The following is a 25323-nucleotide window of genomic DNA, read 5'->3' as shown; positions in this document are numbered from 1 at the left end:
CCACTGTAGTAGATGTAAATCAGATTATAGAATCGTATGATTCTCCTCCCTGAGAGGAATAGCATTAATCAGCTTTTTAAGCCCATAAACACAATCACCTCTGTACTGTATACGGTATTGTGTTCATAGTACATAGTTTCATTTCCTCTTCCGGCTACCTCATCAGTCGAGAAGAGGAGCAGCTCACAACCGGCAGATTACCATAGCAACCCCAGGCCTCCATTGCGTCTAACTTTATGACCGCATTCCAGAGCTCCGAATGAGAGTGCAAAACTTTCCCCTCAACAGCCAGATGGAAACATACACTAGGGAGCGCCTCTATCAAAACCCATGGAGATGTTGTTGACGAATACAGTATTGTGAGCTCAGCTGTCTGGGTGGGGGCTGCTCAGTGACCCCAGAGACACTGAACAACATAACAGTATGAGGTGAAACAACAGTCATTTCTCTCTTCCCAGCGGCTCCCTTAGATATATTACACCACATCTCTTAAAGCCTTTGGCCTACTTGCATACAGCACAGCACTGTAGCAAATGCATTAGGTTAACATGTGAGTGTGCCTAATATGAAACTTCAGAGGATCGTGTCATGAAATTCTTCTCTTAGAGAGAATGTGTGGGCATCAATTCCTCACTCAAGAACATGAATTGTAATACAGGTTTCATAAACGGCATGCAGAATTGCGTAGGCTGCCCTAGATTTCCTGGAGTACCATTTAGGCCAGAGTCGTCAAAGCCAGATCAAAGCTGTTTCTGTTTCTAGGCAGCAGAAATGGAGAGCTTCCTTCAAGTGGTGAACAAGATGTCTTGTAGCTACCGCTACTGTACATGGATGATGGTTTTACTATGACCAGTCTGGTATGACTGACATATAAGCAGGGGAAAGATAATATCCCAAATGACAGACTATTCCCCATATAGCGCACTACCTTTTGATCAGGACTCATAGGGCTCTGGTCAAAAGAAATGCACTATGTAGGGCATAGTGTGCCATTTGGGACATTACCAATGCCTCACATTTGCTATGGGTTAAGTTAACGTGGCAAAAAATCTGTCCTCATTAAATTGAATTGCAATGCCATGTTATCGATATCCTAAATGAATGGATGTACCTTGTCATGTTGCCAAAAGGCGGTGCAGAGTGTCTGCTTCACAGCAATGTCCTGTACAGGATGTCCTTATCTGAGAAGAAACGTTCTCCATTCTGAACAATCAAGGTTGGGCATGTTGCATTTTATAATGGAATAAAGGCAATGCAGTGAAAATATTACAGTGCTTTTGAAAACATTACTGGACAAACAAAGTTGGACCAAACATTCTGATGGTTGACAGATTGCCAGACTATACTGAATGGCAAAACATTCTGTACATACAAACTAGTGTGTTACTTTGTTCATCTTCAAAGTAATGTAGCCTATCCCTGGAGAAACTCAGGACACATTTGGGACTTCAGATAAATCGTTGCTTGTTTTTTTGTGTCGTCATGCTATCCTCTCAAAATATTTGTTGTATTAATGTTTGATAGGATATCCTATAGATAGGCTTCATCTGCCATTGGAGAGAGGTGAGAGTACAGTAGAATATAGTAGATCTGTGCGTGTGGAGTGGGTCTGGTTTGGCCAGTGTCTCTGGCTAGTCACATTGTGCTGAGTCAGAGGGTGTGTGGAACTCTGTCAGCAGTGAGCACCGCTCTGTGGCTACGGGCCAATGGGCTGCCACCCTCTGCCTGCTCTCTTGGGAAATTGCTACCCTGTACTGTAATGGCTGGCCTGATGTATCTATCTACTACTCCTTACAAACATCTCTATGGTCATCATTACAGCTTCTGATTGGAGAAGAGGAAAACTCCTGCTTTACTACCTCGGTATTGATTGGCTGGGGAGTTTTAGTGCTGAGGTGTACAACTGATGTACTTTGTGTGCACAATGCACATACTGTAGCACTCCAGGACCAGGGTTGGTTGGTTACCACTGCACTGTGTTTGCCCAATATCTAAGATGGGAGTTCAGATCCTAGCACTGCCTTTCATGAGGCCGAGTTATGGAAAGATTAGAAGGCTGTGTTATGTTTGTTTCGCCTTGTCAGAGCATTCCTTTTATTTGTTGACAGGCTATAAAGAGCTGTATTAGGGATGATGGCTCAGAGTCCTTGACACCAGACCTATGTCCTCATGGTGGCTGTCACAACACTCCCATGCTGGTGGGGTTGGTTTCTGCCTCTCAGGATGGTGCCAAACATAGTCATAGACACAAGGAGAGTCCCAAAGCTCCCATGTAGTGCTCCTCCTAGACCTGTTTTAATGGTTTTGAAAATGGGTGTTCTCTAACTGTAATGTTTAAGAGGTCAGTGTGTACTTTTTGTTATCCCTTCTGGGGTCTCTTCCCAACAACACTCACCATGAAGGGTTCGTTTCTGCCTCTCAGGACCACTCCAAACCCAGCCACACATTCAAGTCCCAGTACTTCACCTGCAGTATGAATGGATTCCAGATTGTTTTAAAAATAAATATTTTAAAATGACCTGTTTTAAAAATAAATGTTTAAAAATGACCTGTTTTAAAAATAAATGTTTAAAAATGACATGTTTTGAATGAAACAATTTGACGTGTAGGAAGTGTGTATTTACTTGTTCACTGAATGCCTGTCTTACTATAGACACATTAACCATTCATCTTTTAAAAGGCGTGAAATTATTCTGAACAACGCAAGCTGCAGCTAAGAGTGGGTTAATGTCTGGCAGCTTCCCAGCTAAGGTTGACTCTCCTCTCCCCCTCTCTCCTCCATCTCTCTCTCTCCTCCATCTCGTCAGTCGACTGCTTCAGTAAGGCAGTATGATGGAGGCTGGCTGTGGGGTTGCCGCGGTGATCGGGAATGCTGGCTCAGGACATCAGGGAGAACCAGGAAGTGGTGACGTCCTTGAGGGGTGAGTTACTCTCTCACACTCACGCTGCACTGTACCGTACTGCTGCTATGTCAGCTGACCAGGACTCTGCAGATATCACACCCAGAAATGTAAAGGAGACGTATACAAGATCAGTTGAGGATGTGTGTGTGCGCTTGAGTGATTGTACAGGCATGTGTGTGTATTATGTGTATGTGAGAGATTGACGGGGAGGAAGAGTGATGGAAAGAGAGGAATTCTAAAAGACATTAGTGATGGCTACATTATATCGATGACAGACAAATGATCTCTTCTCTATCTACTGTACGTATGCTGGAAAACAACCAGGCCTTGATAGGATGCCTCTCATTTAATCACAGCTCTCCAGCAGATGAGATGAGCTCATTCTATCAGTGCCAGTGTTCTTTCCTTTTTAGCAGATCTCAGGAGCAGTGGTCTATGAGACTGTATCACTGCATCACTCAGTCTGTGTCTGAGCCCTGGAAGGAAGGACAAATCTAAGGCATCCACTCTTCTTCATTGTCCCTGAGAAAAGTTGGTCTGAAAGGACTTTTCTCCCTCTGCCTAGCACACTGACTCAGATTTCAGCTGCAGGTTTTGTGAGGCTCCCTTGTGGGCGGATTGCATTCGTGACTTACTCAAAGGAAAGGCTTTGCTTACCCGAACATACACAAAAGCCATTATAGCTTTGTTTTGGTCCTACCAAGTGTGAGATGCTTCTTTTGTCAGGCTAAGTATGTTCTTTCTCCATGATGTGTTTACTGTATGTAGGCTAGGCTATACTCCTCTCTGGAGCTTTCTTTACCGGTCAGGAGCCATTTGAGACCGTGTGCAGTTATGTGCTATCACCAGAGTAACAAGGATGTAAATACCACAGGGTACATTATGTTTTCTGGGCCACTGGTGCAGTGTCATGATTTGAGCACCAGAAACATGATGTAAATATATTTGTCTCTCACTGGCTCCCTCTGGTGGCTTCTATGGATTTTTTCTATTTTAATTTCAAGTATTTCAAATGTAATGTATTTATGGATTCAGATTCTTCATCTTTCTCTCCCTGTTTATCTCTGTCCTTCCCTCCCTCTCCCTGTGTAGGGCCATGTGTATTACACCAGATAAAGAAGAGACCCAGCCTGATCCACACAAGAGCACTACTCCAACAGAGAAATATCCAAAAGAGAGCACAACTAACATGGTACACTGTCTATAATCACTAGTTGAGGTCTGATACAAGCACTCTAACCTTGGAATAGCAGTCTCTGAACTCTACTGCTATGTAGTCTTATATATATACTGCTAGTATGGGTTTCTTTTAAGTATTATTTGAACAAGCAAATGTGAAGTACTGACTGTCTTGTAATTGGTTTACATGTCAGGAATGTTGAGTATTGTATGTGTTGATTGGCAGATATTGTGTGTTGTCGATTGGCAGGTACAGAGTGATGAGGTCACAGAGCTTCCTGTTGAGCCTGAGCCCATCCTGCGTTCCTGCGTCAGCACAGCCAGCATGAAGGTCAAAAACATGAAGAAGTAGGTGCTCCCGTCCCCACGGAAACGGTCTATTATGGGCTGTAAAATGGGCCTCTAAACCAGGGCAGTAAAATAAGTGCAGTAAAAGGATGGGCTGGGGCCTGGCAGAAACTGACTGGTCAACTTGCTGTCTCTGCTGTCTCACTCTCACACTACCATCTCCCCCTTCTCTCTTTCCCTGCCCTCTTCCTCTGCTCTCCTTCTCTCTTTCTCTCTGCTCTCTCTCTCATGCTCACTCTCTCCTCACTCCCCTCCCTCTTAGCTCTTTCTGCCTCAGTGTAACAGCCAGTAGAATACTGATGAGGTGATGCTGTTGTATTTCAGGCTGACGTTCCCCAGAGGTCATTTTCCCAGGCTGGCTGAATGTGCCCACTTCCACTATGAGACCGTTGACTTTGGCACTGTGCAGGTGAGGCCCGGCCCGGAACTGAACACACAATCATTCTATGGAGAACAGAAGTCATTTGTTGCTGGTATTTTGGTAATTGTGTCTTTGACTCAATTTCATGTGTCGCTCAGTAGACATCATGGTGAATTGTTCCACAAAATACCTCATTCCCTTAATGGAAGAGAGCAGTCTGTCCTAATTATTTTACATCATCCTGTCCCCGCCCGACCCACATTCCACTCTCCAATTTCCCATATTGAAAAAATACAGATGGAATATAAATAATCTCATTCATTATGTACTTAAAGTGATACTTCGGGATACCCATAGACTTCCAGTCATTGCGTTAACGTTAGTTAGCATTGGCTCACAAAATTACATCTAACTTCCTACATAATGGACATGGCGACATAAAAATGGTATCCATTAGTTCATCTATCTCTGGGGAATTAGATAAAGTGCCTCATTGCCAAAATCCCAAAGTATCCCTTTAATTTGAATATACAATTGGATACGTGATAAGGCTATAGCAACATGAAATCCAATATATCAGTATATTTAAAATGTTGTTCATGAATATTTAATCCAGTGTGTGCATTAATCCACTAAGTAGAATTCATTCCTGTCCGATCAGCTCAGGTTAAACCTGCAATCCTCAGCACTTGTTGGATGAAGCTGATGGTATCAGCCAGAGAAATAGTCTGATTTTTCTGGGTACACAGCATTACTGTAGGAGCATCCACAGGCATCAGTACCATTGTAGTTGAGAGAGTGACCTGTAGCAGCTTTCAGATTCCAGGAGGTGGCAGGAGAGAGCAGTTATGTGCAGGTAGTTATGTTTAATACTGTAGAATGTAACAGAACATTTAACTGTATAAGATTTTGTTTTGTTTGCTTACCTTGCACCTGTGATATCATCCCATAGCCTCATCAGGTGGTCATTTAGGATGGCCCTATTGGTCATTTTTGATGACACTTTAACTATAGATTCATTGCCATTAGTCAGCACACATTCCAGAGGGTTGAGAGTGAGAATTTGTTTTGCCTGTGGTGATAATTTGAATCAGTCAGGCGGAAGCGGCTGCTCACTCATTTGTGAAAGTGGCTGTTCCTTGCCTGGATAATTCCTGTGTAATTCTGTGGGCTTGACAGCAGAGAGCAGTAGTCATCTACTCTTTTGCACACTGATGCTTGTACCAGTTTTTAACCCCATAGGCCCAACATCGTGAGACTTCCGGGAACGCTTGCGAAGCAGACAAACCAGACCGGGGTTTGAGAAGTCAATGAGAGAAGTGAAAAATTCTTCCCTATCGTCATACTAAACCATCTTTGCTTTTACCGTTGAGAGCGCCTCACTGAAGCGCCATGTTCGTAGGGTGGCTGGAGCGTAGCTACTGAACAGAAGTGTCTGTCTGTGACCTTGAGATCTTCCTACAGGGGAAGATGAGCTGAGCAAGGAGAGAAATTTCACTCTAGGGAGAGACCAGCCATGCCTCACTCTGACACTTAGACTTCACACGCTTAACTGTTTTCTTAAAGGCCCAGTGCAGTCAAAAGCTCTGTTTTCTGGTGTTTTATATATATTTCCGCACTATGAGTGTCACGTTCTGACCATAGTTCTTTTGTGTTTTCCTTGTTTTAGTGTTGGTCAGGACGTGAGCTGGGTGTTGGTTTGTCTATTTCTATGTTTGGCCTGATATGGTTCTCAATCAGAGGCAGGTGTTAGTCATTGTCTCTGATTGGGAACCATATTTAGGTAGCCTGTTTTGAGTTGTGTTTTGTGGGTGGTTGTTTCCTGTCTTTGTGTTTTCTGCACCAGATAGGGCTGTTTCGGTTTTCACGTTTATTGTTTTGTATCCTGTTCATGTTTGAGTTACCTTATTAAATTACCATTAACTATAACCACGCTGAGTTTTGGTCCGCCTCTCCTTCCCAGGAAGAAAGCCGTTACAATGAGGTTGGAATAATACTGTAAAAAAATGTAGAACGATGATAATTCCCTTTTAGTGTCAGAGCTGTTTGAAAAGACTGCCTGAAATTTCAGTCTGTTTTGGTGGGATGGAGTTTTGGCCTTTCCAGGGTGACATCACCATGTGGTTAATTAGTTAATTGGTTTGGAACTCTTTTCTTATTGGGCTATTTGCCAATAACAGATAGTTTTCAGTGTTCCCATCTTCACTTCCAGACAGTCCGAGCTAAATTCTTGCTTGAGAATTTGCTCTTTGCTAAGAAGCAATTTTTGTTACTTTTTGATGATTTTAATTAAGGTACTTAATTGCAGTTGAGTCACTAAACCTCGAGCCCAAGTCAAGTCACCAGTCCCTATGGTTGAGTCCCAGTGCTCTAGTCCTGGTCCAAGTGCTCAAGTCTGAGTCACTGGGTCTGAGTTGAACAAAAAATGCTACATAAATATTGGTTTATGTGCACATAAAAAAATATCTAACTTTTGAAAGCCAAATTAAGTTTTTTAGACATATTTGGTATTTTAGTTACTGTTGTTTTTCTGCTCGCTTGTATTGGTGGCTTGACGCTCGTCTGTTGCTCTATTGATTTGGCTCGTATTTAGTAGAAGAAATCTGCCCAACAACAACTAGTTGCAGGCTTGTGGGAAGATTTTCATGGGAGCGTTGAAGTAGAGCAAAGATTTTCCTCCTGTTGCACAATGGTCATAATTGCCTGCAATATACTATAGCCTATGAAACAAATAGTCCTTCATACAGTCTCACACACATTTTATTTTATATAATGTTCAATAGTTATGTCAAATCAGTAATGTTTTAAAGGGATGAATGGTCTCTTGACGGAATTGGCTTTTGCTCCTGTCAGATTGACCAGATTATTATTTGCTACTTTTTTGTAATCGGCCACTAATATTTATGTATGTATGTGTTATTCCAAAGTGAAAACTAAAGGGAGACTGGTGACAGTGGGAGGGTAGAGCGAGATGACAAATTCAAATACAAACTACTTTTCAATACTCAAGGAGAGAGAGGAAGACAATAGCTGTACTGTTTTTTTTTAACTTTTAAACTCAATAGAATTGTTTTCAATTTCGTAAAGCAGTTTGTGTTTCTTAACTTCTTGCGTCGAGCAATCCTGGATCCGGGATCCTATTTATAGCCTCAAGCTCATTAGCATAACGCAACGTTAACTATTCATGAAAATCGCAAATGAAATGAAATAAATATATTTGATCTCAAGCTTAGACTTTTGTTAACAACACTGTCATCTCAGATTTTCAAAATATGCTTTTCAACCATAGCTAAACAAGCATTTGTGTAAGAGTATTGATAGCTAGCATAGCTATAAGCCTAGAATTTAGCCAGCAAGATTTTCACAAAAACAAGAAAACCATTAAAATAAAATAATTTACCTTTGAAGAACTTCAGATGTTTTCAATGAGGAGACTCTCAGTTAGATAGCAAATGTTCAGTTTTTCCTGAAAGATTCTTTGTGTAGGAGAAATCGCTCCGTTTTGTACATCACGTTTGGGTACCAAAAAAAACACGAAAATTCAGTCATCAAAACGGCAAACTGTTTTCCAAATTAACTCCATAATATCGACTGAAACACGGCAAACGCTGTTTAGAATCAATCCTCAAGGTGTTTTTCACATATCTCTTCATTGATATATCGTTCGTGGATGTCTACTTTCTCCTCTGAATCGCTTGGAAAAATACGTGCAGCTGAAGATGACACACCAATTTCGATGGAGGACACCGGGCGGACACCTGGCAAATGTAGTCTCTTATGGTCAATCTTCCAATGATATGCCTACAAATACGTCACAATGCTGCAGACACCTTGGGGAAACGATAGATCGGGCAGGCTCATTCCTTGCGCATTCACAGCCATATAAGGAGACAATGAAAAACAGAGCCTCAAAAATCCTGCTCATTTCCTGTTTGAAGTTTCATCTTGGTTTCGCCTGTAGCATCAGTTCTGGGGCACTCACAGACAATATCTTTGCAGTTTTGGAAACGCCAGAGTGTTCTCTTTCCAAAGCTGTCAATTATATGCATAGTCGAGCATCTTTTTGTGACAAAATATTGCGCTTAAAACGGGCACGTTTTTTTATCCAATAATGAAATAGCGCCCCCATAGATGTAAGAGGTTACCATGCAAAGCTAAATAGTAGGCTGGCGACTGGTGAATACGGGGAAGCAAGAGTCACTTACGCGATGTTTATGATTGGAGGCAAAGCCAGAGTGGAGCCTGCCTTCTTGTCTGCCCACACTCATCGCTTGCTCCCCCGCAGCTCACCAGCTGATGTAGGCTGCGTGCGCCAGTGTGGTGCGCCATTCCCATGGCTAGCTAGAGGACAGAACCCTCACTGCTCTGCGCACCCAGTGCTGCAAATATTCTGCTTATTTTAGTAGCCAATCCAGTCAAGGTGCAAATACAAGTCACAGGAAGGTGATTCCAAGTCACCAATGGTCGAGTAGAAGTCGAGTCACAAGTCATGAAAATTGGGAGTCAAGTTCCAGTCCTGGACTCGAGTACTACAACACTGCTTAATTGTTACTCAAAAATGATTTGATATTGGGCCTCCCGGGTGGCGCAGTAGTTAAGGGCGCTGTACTGCAGCGCCAGCTGTGCCATCAGAGACTCTGGGTTTGCGCCCAGGCTCTGTCGTAACCGGCCGCGACAGGGATGCACAATTGGCCTAGCGTCGTCCGGGTTAGGGAGGGCTTGGTCGGTAGGGATGTCCTTGTCCCATTGCGCACCAGCGACTCCTGTGGCAGGACGGGCGCAGTGCGAGCTAACCAAGGTTGCCAGGTACACGGTGTTTCCTCCGGCACATTGGTGCGGCTGGCTTCCGGGTTGGATGAGCGCTGTGTTAAGAAGCAGTGCGGCTAGTTGGGTTGTGTATCGGAGGATGCATGACTTTCAACCTTTGTCTCTCCCAACCCCGGGAGTTGTAGCGATGAGACAAGATAGTAGCTACTACAACAATTGGATACCATGAAATTGGTAAAAATTATTTAAAGAAAAATGATTTGATATTGAGATAAAAACAGCAGCATTGGACCTTTAACTGCTGTTATAGTGTTATAAGTTACATGCTGACTTCACCCTAAGAGGGTGGTCTGACAGATTAGAGGGAGTGTCAAAACATTGTCCCTGTGGTGGGTCTCATGACTCATGTCCTCATCCTAGAAATCACACACAGGACCAGAAGGGATATGACAGATCAGGTCTCGGGCAGAATGACAACATGTGGACAGTATGTTGAAACAAATACAGAGGACTGGGTCGATTCTGCCCGAGATTACTTCCATCTCTAGAGAAGCATCATTTGAAATGGAAATGCCTGGGTGGTCTGTTTCCTCCTGCACCTCTCTGTGTCAGGCTTACGTATGGTTATGCACTAACTGCTTTGGTTTAGCCTATATACTGTAGAGCTCCTTTCGTCACGAGAGGATGAGGAAAGTTAGAGCGAGGGAAGGAAGGAGAGTGGGAGGGAGATTGAGATGAGGAGGGAATGGGAGGGACCAAGGGAGAGAGAAACGTCGGGATGCTTCCCCTATTTCTATTCTCTGCTATTAAGGTGTAATTAAACTGAAAGCATGTTGTGGATCCACCTCATGGCGAAGGACAGACTGAAGGGGAGCATTTTAATTTAACCTAAGGGACAGATGAAAGCAACCAGCATCTGTTTAACGCTGCTCAATCCAGAGGCAACTCCACTCTTCTCCTCTGTCCTAAATTCACCAGCCAGTGGTAGGAAGCTACGGGTTCAGCTTAGTGACTTCTATCTGGAGACACAGGACTGCAGTTGAACACTGTCTGGGAGACATCCAGCTGTGTTGTAACCTGACTTAAAAGCTGAGGACCAGTTAAAAGCCTGCACTGGCAGGTACCAGTATGCGATTGTGTATTCATTTCTGTTTCTGGGTCCAGATGTGTGTATTAATAGTTAATGACTGCAGGCATGTTTCTATTTAGGGATTTGTGCTGCGCCGTGTGAGGTTGTCAGTTTTAGTTGCTTGGCTAAAATGCGTTGGTAAAAAGAGTTGGGGATAGAAAGAGCGTAAACAAAACATAAGTAAGACATGCACTAAATTTACTCAGTTTAGTTTGCAGTGTTAAATGACTCCGCTCCATGTGACTGTGTTTCTCTGTCCAGACATCCTCTTGACATATTGTTAATCATCATTGATTCATGTTTGTTGTCTTATCATGCTAACCGTCCATATTTCCATCTACATGACCGTAGTTAATGTTGTTGTTTAATTCACTCATTGACTAATGATTATTCTTCCAGCCTGTATTAATAGTTGACATCCTACAAACAATATTGATGATTTTCTTTTCTATTTCAAATATTTGCTTTGTGATAAGGTATTTTGCATTGATTTGTTACTCTCTGCATAGCTACGTGTATGAAGGAGCTGTGTTTTACCATGTTATTGAGCAGTGATGGGTAACTAGGTCATATTGTGTTGGGTAACTCGAGTATCTAGATTAGCTGTTCACTCTTCTAAATAACCAAAACCTCCCCTGCCTCGCAGGCCTTTGAAGTTATGCCTGTATTTGATATCATTGTATTCCCCTTACTATTCTTGAGGCTTTGATCTCCTCTTGGTATAGGAGTTTATGGAGTTATATGGGACAGAGGGAGGGGGGTGGGGTTCTTGGTACATTTCCATAGCCTCTCAAACACTGAAGGAGTTCTCAATTGCTTAAATATTATTAATATACTGGATTATTTTTTGGGTTGAAAAACATATGTCAAGGGCTCAGTGTCACGGTGTTGAAAATGCACATTCGTACTTTCTTAACCTCTCACAACAGCCAGTGAAATTGCAGGGCGCCAAATTCAAAACAACAGAAATCCCATAATTAAAATTCCTCAAACATACAAGTATTATACACCATTTTAAAGATAAACGTCTTGTAAATCCAATCACAGTGTCCGATTTCAAAAAGGCTTTACAGAGAAAGCGCCTAGTCACAGAAAACCATACAGCCATTTTCCAGCCAAGGAGAGGGTTCACAAAAGTCAGAAATAGCGATTCAATTAATCACTAACCTTTGATGATCTTCATCAGGTGGCACTCACATGACTTCATGTTACACAATAAATGTGTGTTTTGTTCGATAAAGTTGATCTTTATGTCCAAAAACCTCAGTTGAAATTGGCGCGTTATGTACAGTAATCATTGTCTCAAACAAACATCCGGTGAAAATGCAGAGAGCCACATCAAATTACAGAAATACTCATCATAAACATTGATGAAAGATACAAGTGTTTAACATACATTTAAAGATAAACTTCTCCTTAATGCAACCGCTGTGTCAGATTTTAAAAAGGATTTACGGCGAAAGCACACAACGCGATTATTGTAGGTCAGCGCCTAGCCACAAAAACCATACAGCCATTTTCCAATCAAGGAGAGGTGTCACAAAAGTCAGAAATAGCATTAAAATTAATCACTTACCTTTGTTGATCTTCATCTGGTGGCACTCCCAGGTCTCCATGTTAGACAATAAATGTTTGTTTTGTTCGATAATGTCCCTCTTTTTAGTGCGTTTAGTTCAGAAATCCAAAGGCACAATGCTCGCTCTCAACATCAAGACGAAAAGTAAAAAAAGTACAATAAAAGTTAGTATAAACATGTCAAACGATGTTTAAAATCAACCATCGGGTTGTTTTTGTCATAAATATTCAATAATATTTTAACCGGACAAAAGCTTCGTCAATAGAAAAGGAGAAACAAGAAGAGTTCTTTCTTATTGTACATGAAGTCAGCAGCTCTCAAGTCCAAAGGACCTCAACACATTTTTTAAAGGGGCCTCTCCTTTTTGATATATTATATATAGATAATACAATTAGATTTGAGATGTTTCTGGTCATGACAAACTAACCCATTTCTAACCATGATAGTGTTACCCAGTTGGCTCTACTGTCCATTACTGATAGAGTTTGGAGAGTGAGCTAAGTGACCGAACATGAATTTGGTGTGTGTTTTACTTTCACACTAGTTCAGAAACAGAAAGAGGTTGCTGTATTAAACTCCTGCATTATTTAGAGTGTGGTGTCTCTCACTATTTAAATCTCTCTGTACCCATTCCCCTGCAGCTGTCCTTTGCAGAGGAGCAGACTGAGGGGAAGAAGCCTGGTCTGGACTCCAAGGAGCCACTCTTCGTGGTTCAGATCTGCTGCCAGGTATAATGGAGCTTGAGGGCTAGGCCCTAGTTTCTGACCCATAGAACATATTATCTGAAGCATGATACTCATATCTAAGGGGGTAGGATAATCCAGTGCTTCTCAACCCTCTCCTTGGGACCCCCAGACGTTTCAAAATTTAGTTGTAGCCATGAACTAGCACACCTGATTCAAGTAGTCGAGGGCATGATGATTAGTTGAACAAGGTTTGCTAGCGCTGCACTAGATCAAATACATGGAATGGCTACGGGTCCAGGAGGAGAGGTTTGAGACAGGCTAGGATAATCCATTTTGTGCCTTTGTACAGTAGCTTTATCCTAGATTCCTTCACTCATTTCAGGCTCACTGTCTCTGTTTGTGTCTCAGAGTCTGAGCTGGCTGGTGAAGCGCTCCTATGAAGACTTCCGTGTGCTGGACAAACACCTCCACCTTTGTATCTATGACAGACGCTTTTCTAAACTCACTGAGCTGCCCCGCATTGACTCTCTGAAGGACACAGTAGAGGTAGAGGTCAGTCAACAAGACTTAATCTTACTACTGGCAATATTATACTATCTGCTGTGAATGAGACCGGTTGTATCCCAAATGACACCCCATTCCCTAGTAGTCTACTACTTTTGAACAGTGCACAGGAAACTAGTGGACTAATTAGGGAATCGAGTGCCATTAGGGACACTTCCACAGTCATAGTTACATTACATCAGGTATCTCCCCTGGCTTTGCATTCAACCTAACTCATTCCCGCCGGCTCTATTCTCCTCAGGAAATAACCAAGATGTTGGCAGCCTACCTGTCCCGTCTCTCAGCCATCGCTGACAACAAGATCAACTGTGGTCCAGTGCTGACATGGATGGAGGTGAGCTACTCATGTTTCTCTTTATTCAATTAGACTTCTTGCAGAATGACATTTTCCATAGATAGTAATAGATCCATTTGCTGTCTTTGCTAAACTCCGTTATGTCATTTTGTACTCCATCAGCCTGTGTTTTTGTCTCTCAGATTGATAACAAGGGCAACCACATGCTGGTAGCTGAGGAGTCCTCCATCAATGTTCCTGCCATCGCCGCGGCCCACGTCATCAAACGCTACATTGCCCAGGCCACAGACGAGCTGACCTTTGAGGTGACCCGTCTGGGCATCTTATGATAGGACAGGAAAGGGGAGAGGTTTAGGGAACAGTGGGATGATATGGGGATACATTCACTAGGGTATTTGTACACATTCTGCCGTGGTTGTTGATGTTTTTAAACCCACTCAAACTACTATACTCTCTGTTGTTGTTTTTTTCTGCGTCGTCCCTGTTCTAGGTAGGGGACATTGTGTCAGTTATTGACATGCCTCCTAAAGAGGACACTGGCTGGTGGAGAGGGAAGCATGGTTTTCAGGTAAAACCCCTCAAATAAGTCTGACATAAACAGCTTTGTCTGTCCCTTCATAATAGTGACCCATTTTCTGCATCCCACACCCTACTGTACATGGAGGTTACTATCACTTACTCTTCCTTAGATCGTATCTGGTGCATAAACAGCGCGGGAGAGTTACGATTCCTCCTTCTGTTTCTCTCTGTGCAGGTTGGCTTCTTCCCCTGTGACTGTGTGGAGCTGATCAGTGACAGGGTTCCCCCCTGTGTGTCCAGCTCCGTGCCAAAACCAGGTACTGTGGCCTGTTATACAGCAACAATACGCTGTTCTCCCTCTTCTCCATGATGCATGTATAACTGACTGGATGTGACTCTTAAAGCGTGTCTGAATCAATGAGGTGTGTGTGTGTGTGTGTGCGTGCGTGTGTGTGTGTGTGTGTGTGTGTGTGTGTGTGTGTGTGTGTGTGTGTGTGTGTGTGTGTGTGTGTGTGTGTGTGTGTGTGTGTATACATACAGTGCATTTGGGAAGTGTTCAGACCTTCACTTTTTCCACATTTTGTTACATTAGTCTTATTCTAAAATGGATTAAATTAAATGTTTTCCTCATCAACCTACACACAATACCCCAAAATGACAAAGTGAAAACATATATTTTTTTTTTATGTATATATTTTTAAAATGATACCTTATTTACATAAGTATTCAGACCTTTTGCTATGAGACTCAGGTGCATCCTGTTTCCATTGATCATCCTTGATGTTTCTACAACTGGATTGGAGTCCAACTGTGGTAAAATCAATTGATTAGACATGATTTGGAAAGTCACACACCTGTCTAGATAAGTTCTCACAGTTGACAGTGCATGTCAGAGCAGAAACCAAGCCATGAGGTCGAAGGAATTTTCTGTAGAGCTCCGAGACAGGATTGTGTCAAGGCACAGATCTGGGGAAGGGTACCAAAAAATGTCTGCAGCATTCAAGGCCCCGAGAACAAAGTGACCTCCATAATTCTTAAATGGAAGAAGTTTAGAACCACCAAGACTTCCTAGAGCTGGCCGCACGGCCAAACTGAGCAATCGGGAGAGAGGGGCCTTGGTCAGGGAGGTGACCAAAACCCAATGGTCACTCTGACAGAGCTCCAGAGTTCCTCTGTGGAGATGGCTGTCCTTCTGGAAGGTTATCCCATCTCTGCAGCACTCCTTCAATCAGACCTTTATGGTAGAGTGAGCTACACCTCAGTAAAAGGAGTGACAGCCAGCTTGGAGTTTGCCAAAAGGCACCTAAAGACCATGAGAAACAAGATTATCTGGTCTGATGGAACCAGATTGAACTCATATGTTTTATTTCATAGTTTTTAATGTCTTCACTATTATTCTACAATGTAGAAAATAGTATAAATAAAGAGAAATCCTTGAATGAGTAGGTGTGTCTAAATCTTTTTTTGCTTTGTCATTATGGGGTTTTGTGTGTAGATTGAGGGGGGGGGGGCAATGTAATCAATTTTAGAAAAAGGCTGTAACATAACAAAATGTGGAAAAAGTAAAGGGGTCTGAATACTTTCCAAATGCACTGTATGTGTGTGTAAGTGTTATATGGGTTGACTCTGAAGAGAGGACCACTTTGGGCTTAAGTGTTTTTATTCATATTTTCAAGTGTTATCCACTGGGATTCAAATGAACAGTTATTGTTTTATTTACAACCCAAAAACTACATTAGATTCATTCATATTTTGTCCATCAGTCTGTAAGAAGCACGGAAAGCTGGTGACATTCCTGAGGAGCTTCATGAAGTCCCGTCCACCTCCCCAGAGGCTGAGGCAGCGTGGGATCCTCAGGGAGAGGGTGTTTGGCTGTGACCTGGGGGAGCACCTCCTCAACTCAGGACACGATGGTCAGTTTCCCAGCAGCCGTATCTCTCTATAGTTAGCACGGTATAGAGAATGGTAGTCTTCTCAGTCTTTGTCGTTCAAATCTTTTGGATGTTACTGTGTTGACGGCCCTTTCTCCAGTCCCCCAGGTGATCAAATGCTGTACTGAGTTCATTGAGAGACATGGCGTCGTGGATGGGATGTACAGACTCTCTGGGATCTCCTCCAACATCCAGAAACTGAGGTAAACCCTTGCTTCACTTAGCATTACATAATGTACAACATCTTTGAAAAGATTGAGATTCAATCATCATGTCAGTACTGCTTACAGACTTTTAGCGTGTTTGACCATACGTGATGGTCTGATGTTGAGCGTTAACCAGTGTCTTCTCTGTTTCCCCAGACATGAGTTTGACTCGGAGCAGATACCAGACCTCAGTAGAGATGTCTTCAAGCAGGATATCCACTCCGTAGGGTCGCTGTGTAAACTGTACTTCAGAGAGCTGCCCAACCCTCTGCTCACCTACCAGCTCTATGAGAGATTCTCAGTAAGTAGCAGAATACTGGATTGGGACTGGTACTTAGGGGAGAGATGGGGGGCTGATTGGGGAAAAAATAGTGGAGGAGATATTCTTAATAATATAGTAATCTTGTAATAAACCAAGGGACATACTGTACTAATACATAAGGGGTAGAATTCTTAATCAGAAAAAATCATTTTAGCACAGTGGGGTGTATTGAAGATTACCGTAAACGGGGGAAACAACAGTTAAGGACAGAATGCTCCTGCTGGCCTAGTTATGAGGCTCTCTCTCAGTGTGGACCTCTGGTGTTCCCTCCCTCCACAGGAGGCTGTGTCTGCAGCTACTGATGAGGAGAGGCTGGTGAAGATCCACAACGTCATCCAGCAGCTTCCTCCTCCTCACTACAGGTCAGTTGGAGAACTCACAGCAAACCCAAATGGCTTCTGCAATACTGCATCTTCTGTATTCACTACAACGGTATATAAAGTCACCACTGAACTGTAGGTGCTAAAGCGCCATCTGTTGGCTAACAGAGAGCATTGACCAGTCAAAGACTTGGTATTGTAAGCTGACAGTAAAGAAGGGTGTATTCCACATGTCTGTGTTCTACCTGATCTGTAATACTCTCTGGTCTGTGTTGTAGGACTCTGGAATTCCTCATGAGACATTTGTCCCAACTAGCCACCTTCAGCCCTATTACCAACATGCACACCAAGAACCTGGCCATCGTCTGGGCTCCCAACCTGCTTAGGTATATTGTAACATTCCAACAACCAACACTGTCATTAGTATTTACTGTGAATATACACTGTTTTGTAACTGGTTATGACTGGCCATGAAGTTGAATAGGATATAACTGTGTTTCAGATCCAAGCAGATTGAGTCGGCCTGTTTTAGTGGAACAGCAGCCTTCATGGAGGTGCGTATCCAGTCAGTGGTGGTGGAGTTCATACTGAACAACACAGAGGCACTCTTCAGCCCCAAACTCAACGCCCTCATCCGGGAGAGCACAGGTACAGCATTACCCTGGCTTAGACAGTCATTATAGGGAAGTTGTGAGGACATTATGGGAAGTTCAAAAACATTGCCCCCTTTGCTTCCAGGTACCAGTACCCTATCCAGGCCCAAGTCTCTGCTGGTGTGCTCTCCCTCCACTAAGCTCCTGTCTCTGGAGGAAGCCCAGGCCCGTACCCAGGCCCAGCTGGGCTCCCCTGTTACTACTCCAATTCTGTCCCACAGCGAGTACATCGAGGTGGGGGAGGGACCCGGGGCACTGATGGGCAAGTTCCACACAGTCATTGAGATCCCCACTGAGAGGTAGGTTGTTGTTGGTGCTTCTAGAAACTAGTAGCCTACAGTACGTTGTAGTTGTATAAACCATGTACAGTACCAGTCAAAAGTTTGGACACACCTACTCATTCCAGGGTTATCTTAATTTGTACTATTTTCTGTATTGTAGAATAATAGTGAAGACTTCAACTATGAAATAACACATATGGAATCATGTAATAACCAAAAAAGTGTTAACCAATAATCAAAAAATATAAATATATTTTATATTTGAGATTCTTCAAAGTAGCCACCATTTGCCTTGATGATCAATGAAATTGCAGCCCAAATAAATGTTTCAGAGTTCAAGTAACAGACACATCTCAACATGAACTGTTCAGAGGAGACTGCGTGAATCAGGCCTTCATGGTCGAATTGCTGCAAAGAAACCACTACTAAAGGACACAAATAATAAGAAGAGACTTGCTTGGGCCAAGAAACACGAGTAACAGACATTAGACCGGTGGAAATCGGTCTGAATCCAAATTTCAGATTATTGGTTCTAACCGCTGAGGGTTTGTGAGATGCAGAGTGTGGTTCCCACCGTGAAGCATGGAGGTGTGATGGTGTGTGGGTGCTTTGCTGGTGACACTGTCAGTGATTTATTTAGAATTCAAGGCACACTTTACCAGCATGGCTACCACAGCATTCTGCAGCCATACACGATCCCATTTGGTTTGCGCTTAGTGGGACAATCATTTGTTTTTCAACAGGGCAATGACTCAAAACACACTACCAGGCTGTGTAAGGGCTATTTGACCAAGGAGACTGATTGAATGCTGTATCAGATGATCTGGCTTCCACAATCACCTGACCTCAACCCAGTTGAGATGAGTTGGACCACAGAGTGAAGAAAAAGCAGCCAACAAATGCTCAGTATATGTGGGAACTCCTTCAAGACTGTTAGAAAAGCATTCCAGGTGAAGCTGGTTGAGAGAATGCCAAGAGTGCAAAGCTGTCATCAAGGCAAAGGATGGCTACTTTGAAGAATCTGAAATATAACATATTAAGATTTTTTTAACACATTTTTTGGTTACTACATGATTCCATATGTGTTATTTCGTAGTTTTGTTGTAGAAAATAGTCAAATTAAAGTATACCCTGGAATGAGTAGGGGTGTCCAAACATTTGACTGGTACTGTATGTCTCTGATCACCCTGTACACTCCGCTTTAGTCACGGGGCATGTTGTGTTATAGTAAGAGGGCTCCAGGGAAGGTGAAGAAGTCCCCAGTGGGAAGCTGGCGTTCATTCTTCCACCTGGGCAAGTCCTCCTCCATGACTTCCAAACGCAAGCTGAAGCGTCACCCCAGCGAACCCAATGAGATAAAGAGCATCGCGCTGCCAGGTCAGGCCTCAACCAGCACTACACTGTCACCATCCAGTACTGTAAACAACCATAAGGACTTTCTTCACAGCCATGTTATAAAATACCTCCCAGTCATGTCTCTGTGGTTAAATGTATGGGTGTTTTTTCCACTTGGGTGATGTGACGAAGTCATGTTTTTTTTTAAAGAAGTCTATTTTCAACTTCAGTTTGTACTTCCATATTATTCAGGTGGAAGAGGTGACAGTGGGACACTGCGCTCCACCAAAAGTGAAGAATCTCTCACCTCTTTGCACAATGTGGAAGGTAAACATGCCCCCAGTCACACTTTCAATCCTGTCAGTACCCGTGTTTCATAATACTTGATAAACAAATTTAGAGTAATAATTTCTTTGTTACCTTTATTTTTATGTTGTCTGTTTAAGTCTGCCTCTGAACAGTAATGCATACTATTTGTCTATTTGTTCTAGGGGAGCCCCAGATGTACCGCCCCCCTAGACCACGCTCTACCAGCGATGCCCTCTCCACCGCATTCAGGGATGACCTGTGTGATGCCAGGGACAAAGGCGACCGCTACCACAAACAGGCCAAGGAGGGCCATAATGGTGCTGCTGGTCCTGTCTATGACCCAGCTGGTGTGTCCTCTCCACATCAGGAGGATGACCTTGACCTCTGTCTTCCAGCTCCTGGCATGGCCTTTCTGGACTTTGACCCCATGTCCTTCCAGTGCAGCCCACTGAGCCCACCAACAGCTAAATCCGCTCCTCAACGCAAAGCAAGCGTCAACTGGAGGAAGAATGTCAGGGGTTCCAGTGAATCAGAGCCCATCTCTTCATCCCTCAAAGTCCTCAGTAACTCCCAGTCCCCTGACGTCACCCCAGTCCATAGGAAAAGAGGGGAGAAAAAGAAAGTGTCTCAGGTCGTCTCCCCCAAACTCAGACGGAGGTCCTCTACGTCCCCCCCTGTGGTTGAAACAGATGTGCACACTGTGTGTATCTCTGCCCCACGCTGTGTCTCAGACACCCAGGGTGGTGAGTCCTCCTCCCCTCCACCTCTGGATCTGTGTGAGGCTCAACTAGTGAGTGGGGAGGGGAGTGAGGCCAGGGCTCCCTGCCGGCTCCCCAGCCCTCCAAGCTTCACATCAACTTTCACAGACAGCCTGGCTTCACAAAACCCTCAGGATCCAGGTCAGTGGCACATTGTTCATTTTATTTGTAAAGCCTTTTTAAATCTACAGTTTATCACTAATGTGTACAGTTCTTATTGTGTTCCGTTGTTAGCTGAAGTTCTTATGGTATTATTCTATGTGTTGTCCCCTCATGTCTGATCACAGCGTTGTTTGTCCTGTCATACTGTAGCAGCATTGTTTGTCTTATGCCTCCCCAGGAACAGATAGGCTTGTGAATTCAGTGTCTGTCCTCCCTCCTCACCCTCCGTTGACGATGGCTGCCCGCAGGCTGGCCCTGGCCCTGGCTGAATCTGCCCAGAAGGCCACTCTGACCTCACAGAGGAGGAGCACCCAGCCCCCCTACCCTCTCCAGAGACAGGACACCCCCCATCCCCTGGACAGACCCCCACGGCCCTCTGTTCTCCACCTCCAACCCTGCTCTAAGGATTACAGCGACCTCAAGGTCTCTTCTCCATCCCCCCTCTTACCCTTGGCTGGTACATCAGTTGAGAATCCTTGTGGCCGTTTCCCTAGCCATGCGAGAAAACAGGCCCCTGAGGGACAAGTGGCTATGAGTAACTTCACTCCCACTGTCAGTCCCTTAGAAGCTGGAGCTCTACTGCAAGGCAGCACAGAGGTGAGGGACCAGAGAGGAGGGAGAGACAGGCCCCTGGGAGCTGTGAGACCTGTTCACCCTCAGACGGTTTCCTCCTTGTATCACAGTGGTAGGGTCTCCCCTCCCTTTCAATCAGTCTGCTCCATTCAGAGCCCGTTAGCCGCCTCTGTCCTCGCTAACACTGACTCTGTCAATGCCTATAACTATCGGACTGTTCTGGCTGAGGCGTCCATGCCAGGGTCTGTGGAGGAGATCCCTTCATGTCCTCCTCTGCCGTCCTTAGTCCATCAGTACAGCTCTGATGAAGAGAGAGCTATGAGGGAGGCTGAAGATGTGTACAGACATCATCGGGTCAATCCAGCAGGACAGGTATCTGGACCTCACCATCTTCGGCCTGGCTGTCTCCCTCCCCACCTGGCAGGGCCCAAGAGCATGTACAAACCCACGTCTGACAGCTGCTACAGCACCTTAGGCCTCCGGCACCACCCATCTTCCTCCCCCCAGTACAGAGGTCAACCCCAACCCAGGGAGGAGCACAGCTCCAGCGGCCACCACAGATCCAGGGGACAATGGCAGAGGACTGAGGAGAGAGCCCCGGGGTACCCTGTCATCCGCAGGGCACGCTCCTTCCATGCCCAGCAACCTAGTTGTGTTCAACCGGCAGAAACTGAAGTCCAACCCCCAGACATCCTGTTCTATGTCCAACGTCCAGCTGTCCAAGAAAAGGAGTGCCAGAGGCTAGTCCAGTCAGGTGTCCAACCCCTGCAGCCGTACTTTGAGAATGGACGCGTTCAGTACCGCTACAGCTCCTATTCAGACGCAGCGCCTCTAGAGGAGTCTTACTACTATGTGGACCCCTACAGGACGAGCCGTATCCGACACAGTCAGTCATACACCATGCGCTCTACTAGGGATAGTGGACATCCTGGCTACCACTATCGCCCTTCAAGCAACATCCCACCTGCAAAAAGAGAACTCTTCTTGGAGAGTAGGGATCTAGAGCGAGTCATTTACGAGTCCTGGGACCACCCAGAGGATTGTGACAGACTAGTCTATCATCCAATCAGACAAGAGAATAGAGCCAGGCAGAGGACCCAGGGCCCTATCATGTCTCCTTATGAGAACCTGGATCGTCCCGTCCCACAGAGTGACATCAGGGGCAGAGATATCAGTCACACCAGAAGCAGGTCAGACCCAGGTAATGCCTGCCTGCTGGCTATCGACAGAGTGGACAGCCAACGTGAAGTACCTGCCATGTCCCCAATCTCCCCTGGCCAGCAGCTTTCAGACCCTAGTGATTACATCAGGCACCAGAGGGGTCATTGGCCAGGTGAGGAACCAGTCCCTCCCAGGAGAGAGAGTGTCTCCAGGAGAACTCAGTCCAAGCAGGGCACCTCTCAACGACATCAACCACAGCATTGCAACGTCCCCATGCTCCTAGATGTTAAGAACGTGGAGCAGGGTGAGGGTGGTCCTAATAGAGGTTGTGACCAGGACAAAGTAATGATGGGTAATGCTGCTAATAACTACTCTGCCCGATTAAAACCAAGCATCCCCAGGAGACAACGATCACAGAGCATCAAAGAGCCTCGATACTACCACCATGTCAAATCACCTGTGGAACCAGATCACCCTGGGCCCTTTTCCACCCAGCCCCACAGGAGAACTCAGAGCACGAAAGCCATGCCCTCTCACTATGATAACCTGGAGGGGTACTACCCAGCTCCCAAACCCTCAGGGTCTAGGAAGGCCATGCCAGGGCCGTTCCCTGGCCACGGCTGCATGCCCCCACACAGCCACAGACTGCTGTCCCAGGCCCTAGGGGGCCACGGGGCCTTCCTGCAGTCAGGCCTCAAGCCGCAAGCTGGAGTCTACGCTGAGTGATTCAGTCCTCTAATCACACCAAAAGCTGAGGCCAGTTTGGCATACAACACCAACTCAACAGATTAATGTTGATGTTTATAAAAATGGAAAAAATACATACGGATATAAACCTTCATAAACTGTTTTTAAGAAAATGTTGAGTTGATATAAATGGGTGGGTTCATACTGTTGGTAACGTGTAGATAGCAAAGAAAGAGGTACATTATTTTCTCATTAAATACAAAGGGACTGGTAACGGAGATTTTGAAAGCTTGTTTTGTGCAATGGTTTATGAAGGTTTTTTAATCATTTTTATGCCCAAAGGTTAATTATAATTTAATGTCCATGAGATAATATTCTCCAACAAACAGAAAATACCATTTTAAATATCTGCCAAATATTGTTAATCTTATGAGCAGTAATATTCTAAGATATAATGTCTTATTTGGCCTACTGCCAACGTGAAATTGTTTGCCTAGTTTATTTAGATCATCCTAAACATGCACTTTTTAAGAATTATAGTAAATGAGAACCATGCGTAGACCTCCTTGACTTTTATGTTTTGCAATTCCACTGATTCTCCACTGAAGGTGTTTAGTAACATTAGCACTTTTGGTGTTATTTAGTTCATACAATAGTGGAAGACACAGAGGACATTTCTTCAACGGCACTGCTCTCACCTTCACAAAACACTCCGACATGGAAAGATTAAGGAGCAAGGAGGACTGTGACCACAGTTAGGGTCCATCTGTCATCTTACCAGAATAAATCACTTCCAAATGTGTACATGTGCTGCAAATGTGAAAGTGTATGTCAATGCACTTCTCACATTAACAGGAAGCTGTGATGCTTCATGACATTGTGGTGTATTATGAGAGGACATACGCTTCTCTCTTTGTAGGGATATTTTAATGGTATGTCATGTTTTAACTGTTGCTTTGTTCTTTTGTTATAGTTTTGTATTCATTAAATATGTTATTTCAAACCCAACCCTCTGTAAATGAGGAAATACTGCTAAGACATTTTAATGTTGTTTTTTCATTAGAATATAAATAATAAATAAATAATATCTATAGCATACTATGAAAAATTGTCAGATTTTGTTTTTTTTACCATTTTGTTCATGGGAATGCACATTTAATTAAGTTATTGGTTGGAGCAAAAAATGCAGACTCACTGGGAATTTTCTATCTTGCAGATTCAGAGAAGTTTAGGCATTAGACAGCAGAGGGCACTGCAGTATCGCAGAGAAAGTGGTTCCCTTATAATGTTTCTCAGAATCTCTAGTGGAGATAGGACAAGTTTTAAAATGTTAAAATCACTTTAAATCAGTTTTTCATAAAATCTCTCATTCCTTAAATGTGTAGTGGTATTACTATACACACAACAGTGACTATTTCATTCCAAAACACGATCTAATTAGCATAGACAAAACGGACAACTTCTGAAAAGATGTAAATGCATCCTCTCCCCTTGATCTGTCATCCATATCCAAGGAAACTGCTAGTGCAAAATTAGGAATAAATCATTCAGCAAACCGGGAACATTCTCAGAACATTAGCGAACACTCAAACTAAGTTTAGTTAGGGTTTGTGCTGAGCCAGTATCTGGGCAGAGGAGACAATGAATATGACGAGATCTTCTCTACTCAGAAAGCTACCATTCAAGTAAACATTCACCAACTCTGCAAGCGTTATGACCGGATAAGGCATATACGGTTGAAGTCGGAAGTTTACATACACCTCAGCCAAATACATTTCAACTCAGTTTTACACAATTCCTGACATTTAATCCTAGTAACAATTCCCTGTGTTAGGTCAGTTAGGATCACCACTTTATTTTAAGAATGTGAAATATCAGAATAACAGTAGAGTGATTTATTTTGGCTTTTATTTATTTCATCACATTCACAGTGGGTCAGAAGTTTACATACACTCAATTAGTATTTGGTAGCATTTAAATTGTTTAACTTGGGTCAATCGTTTCCGGTAGCCTTCCACAAGCTTCCCACAATAAGTCGGGTGAATTTTGGCCCATTCATCCTGACAGAGCTGGTGTAACTGAGTCAGGTTTGTAGGCCTCCTTGCTCACACATGCTTTTTCAGTTATGCCCACAAATGTTCTATATGATTGTGGTCAGGACTTTGTGATGGCCACTCCAATAACTTGACTTTGTTGTCCTTAAGCCATTTTGCCACAACTTTGGAAGTATGCTTGGGGGTCATTGTCCATTTGGAAGACCCATTTGCGACCAAGCTTTAATGTCTTGAGATGTTGCTT

At 43.8% G+C, this 25323-nt stretch overlaps 1 protein-coding gene across 2 annotated transcripts in view; it reads left to right on the top strand.

Moving 5' to 3' along the window:
• The window catches only part of LOC135552965 (rho GTPase-activating protein 32-like), a 29638-nt gene extending 5511 nt beyond the window's left edge, over positions 1-24127 (top strand). For both annotated transcript variants that reach the window (XM_064984938.1, XM_064984937.1), the window contains 21 exons: positions 2808-2921; positions 3996-4095; positions 4333-4430; positions 4755-4839; positions 12905-12991; positions 13358-13501; positions 13755-13847; positions 13991-14113; positions 14299-14376; positions 14563-14644; positions 16091-16240; positions 16359-16461; positions 16621-16765; positions 17066-17148; positions 17385-17492; positions 17609-17754; positions 17845-18058; positions 19269-19417; positions 19628-19702; positions 19867-20583; positions 20783-24127. In XM_064984938.1, the coding sequence (XP_064841010.1) occupies positions 2830-2921; positions 3996-4095; positions 4333-4430; positions 4755-4839; positions 12905-12991; positions 13358-13501; positions 13755-13847; positions 13991-14113; positions 14299-14376; positions 14563-14644; positions 16091-16240; positions 16359-16461; positions 16621-16765; positions 17066-17148; positions 17385-17492; positions 17609-17754; positions 17845-18058; positions 19269-19417; positions 19628-19702; positions 19867-20583; positions 20783-23064 (5154 nt within the window). In that variant the 5' untranslated portion in view covers positions 2808-2829 and the 3' untranslated portion in view covers positions 23065-24127. The remainder of the gene's footprint in view (positions 1-2807; positions 2922-3995; positions 4096-4332; positions 4431-4754; positions 4840-12904; positions 12992-13357; positions 13502-13754; positions 13848-13990; positions 14114-14298; positions 14377-14562; positions 14645-16090; positions 16241-16358; positions 16462-16620; positions 16766-17065; positions 17149-17384; positions 17493-17608; positions 17755-17844; positions 18059-19268; positions 19418-19627; positions 19703-19866; positions 20584-20782) is intronic.
• The last annotated feature ends 1196 nt before the right edge of the window (positions 24128-25323 follow it).

The sequence above is a fragment of the Oncorhynchus masou genome, chromosome 13, assembly GCF_036934945.1.
Source record: "Oncorhynchus masou masou isolate Uvic2021 chromosome 13, UVic_Omas_1.1, whole genome shotgun sequence".
NCBI classification, from domain to species: domain Eukaryota; kingdom Metazoa; phylum Chordata; class Actinopteri; order Salmoniformes; family Salmonidae; genus Oncorhynchus; species Oncorhynchus masou.
The sequence above is the reverse complement of the archived record's forward strand: the minus strand, read 5'-3'. Positions and strand labels throughout refer to the sequence as shown.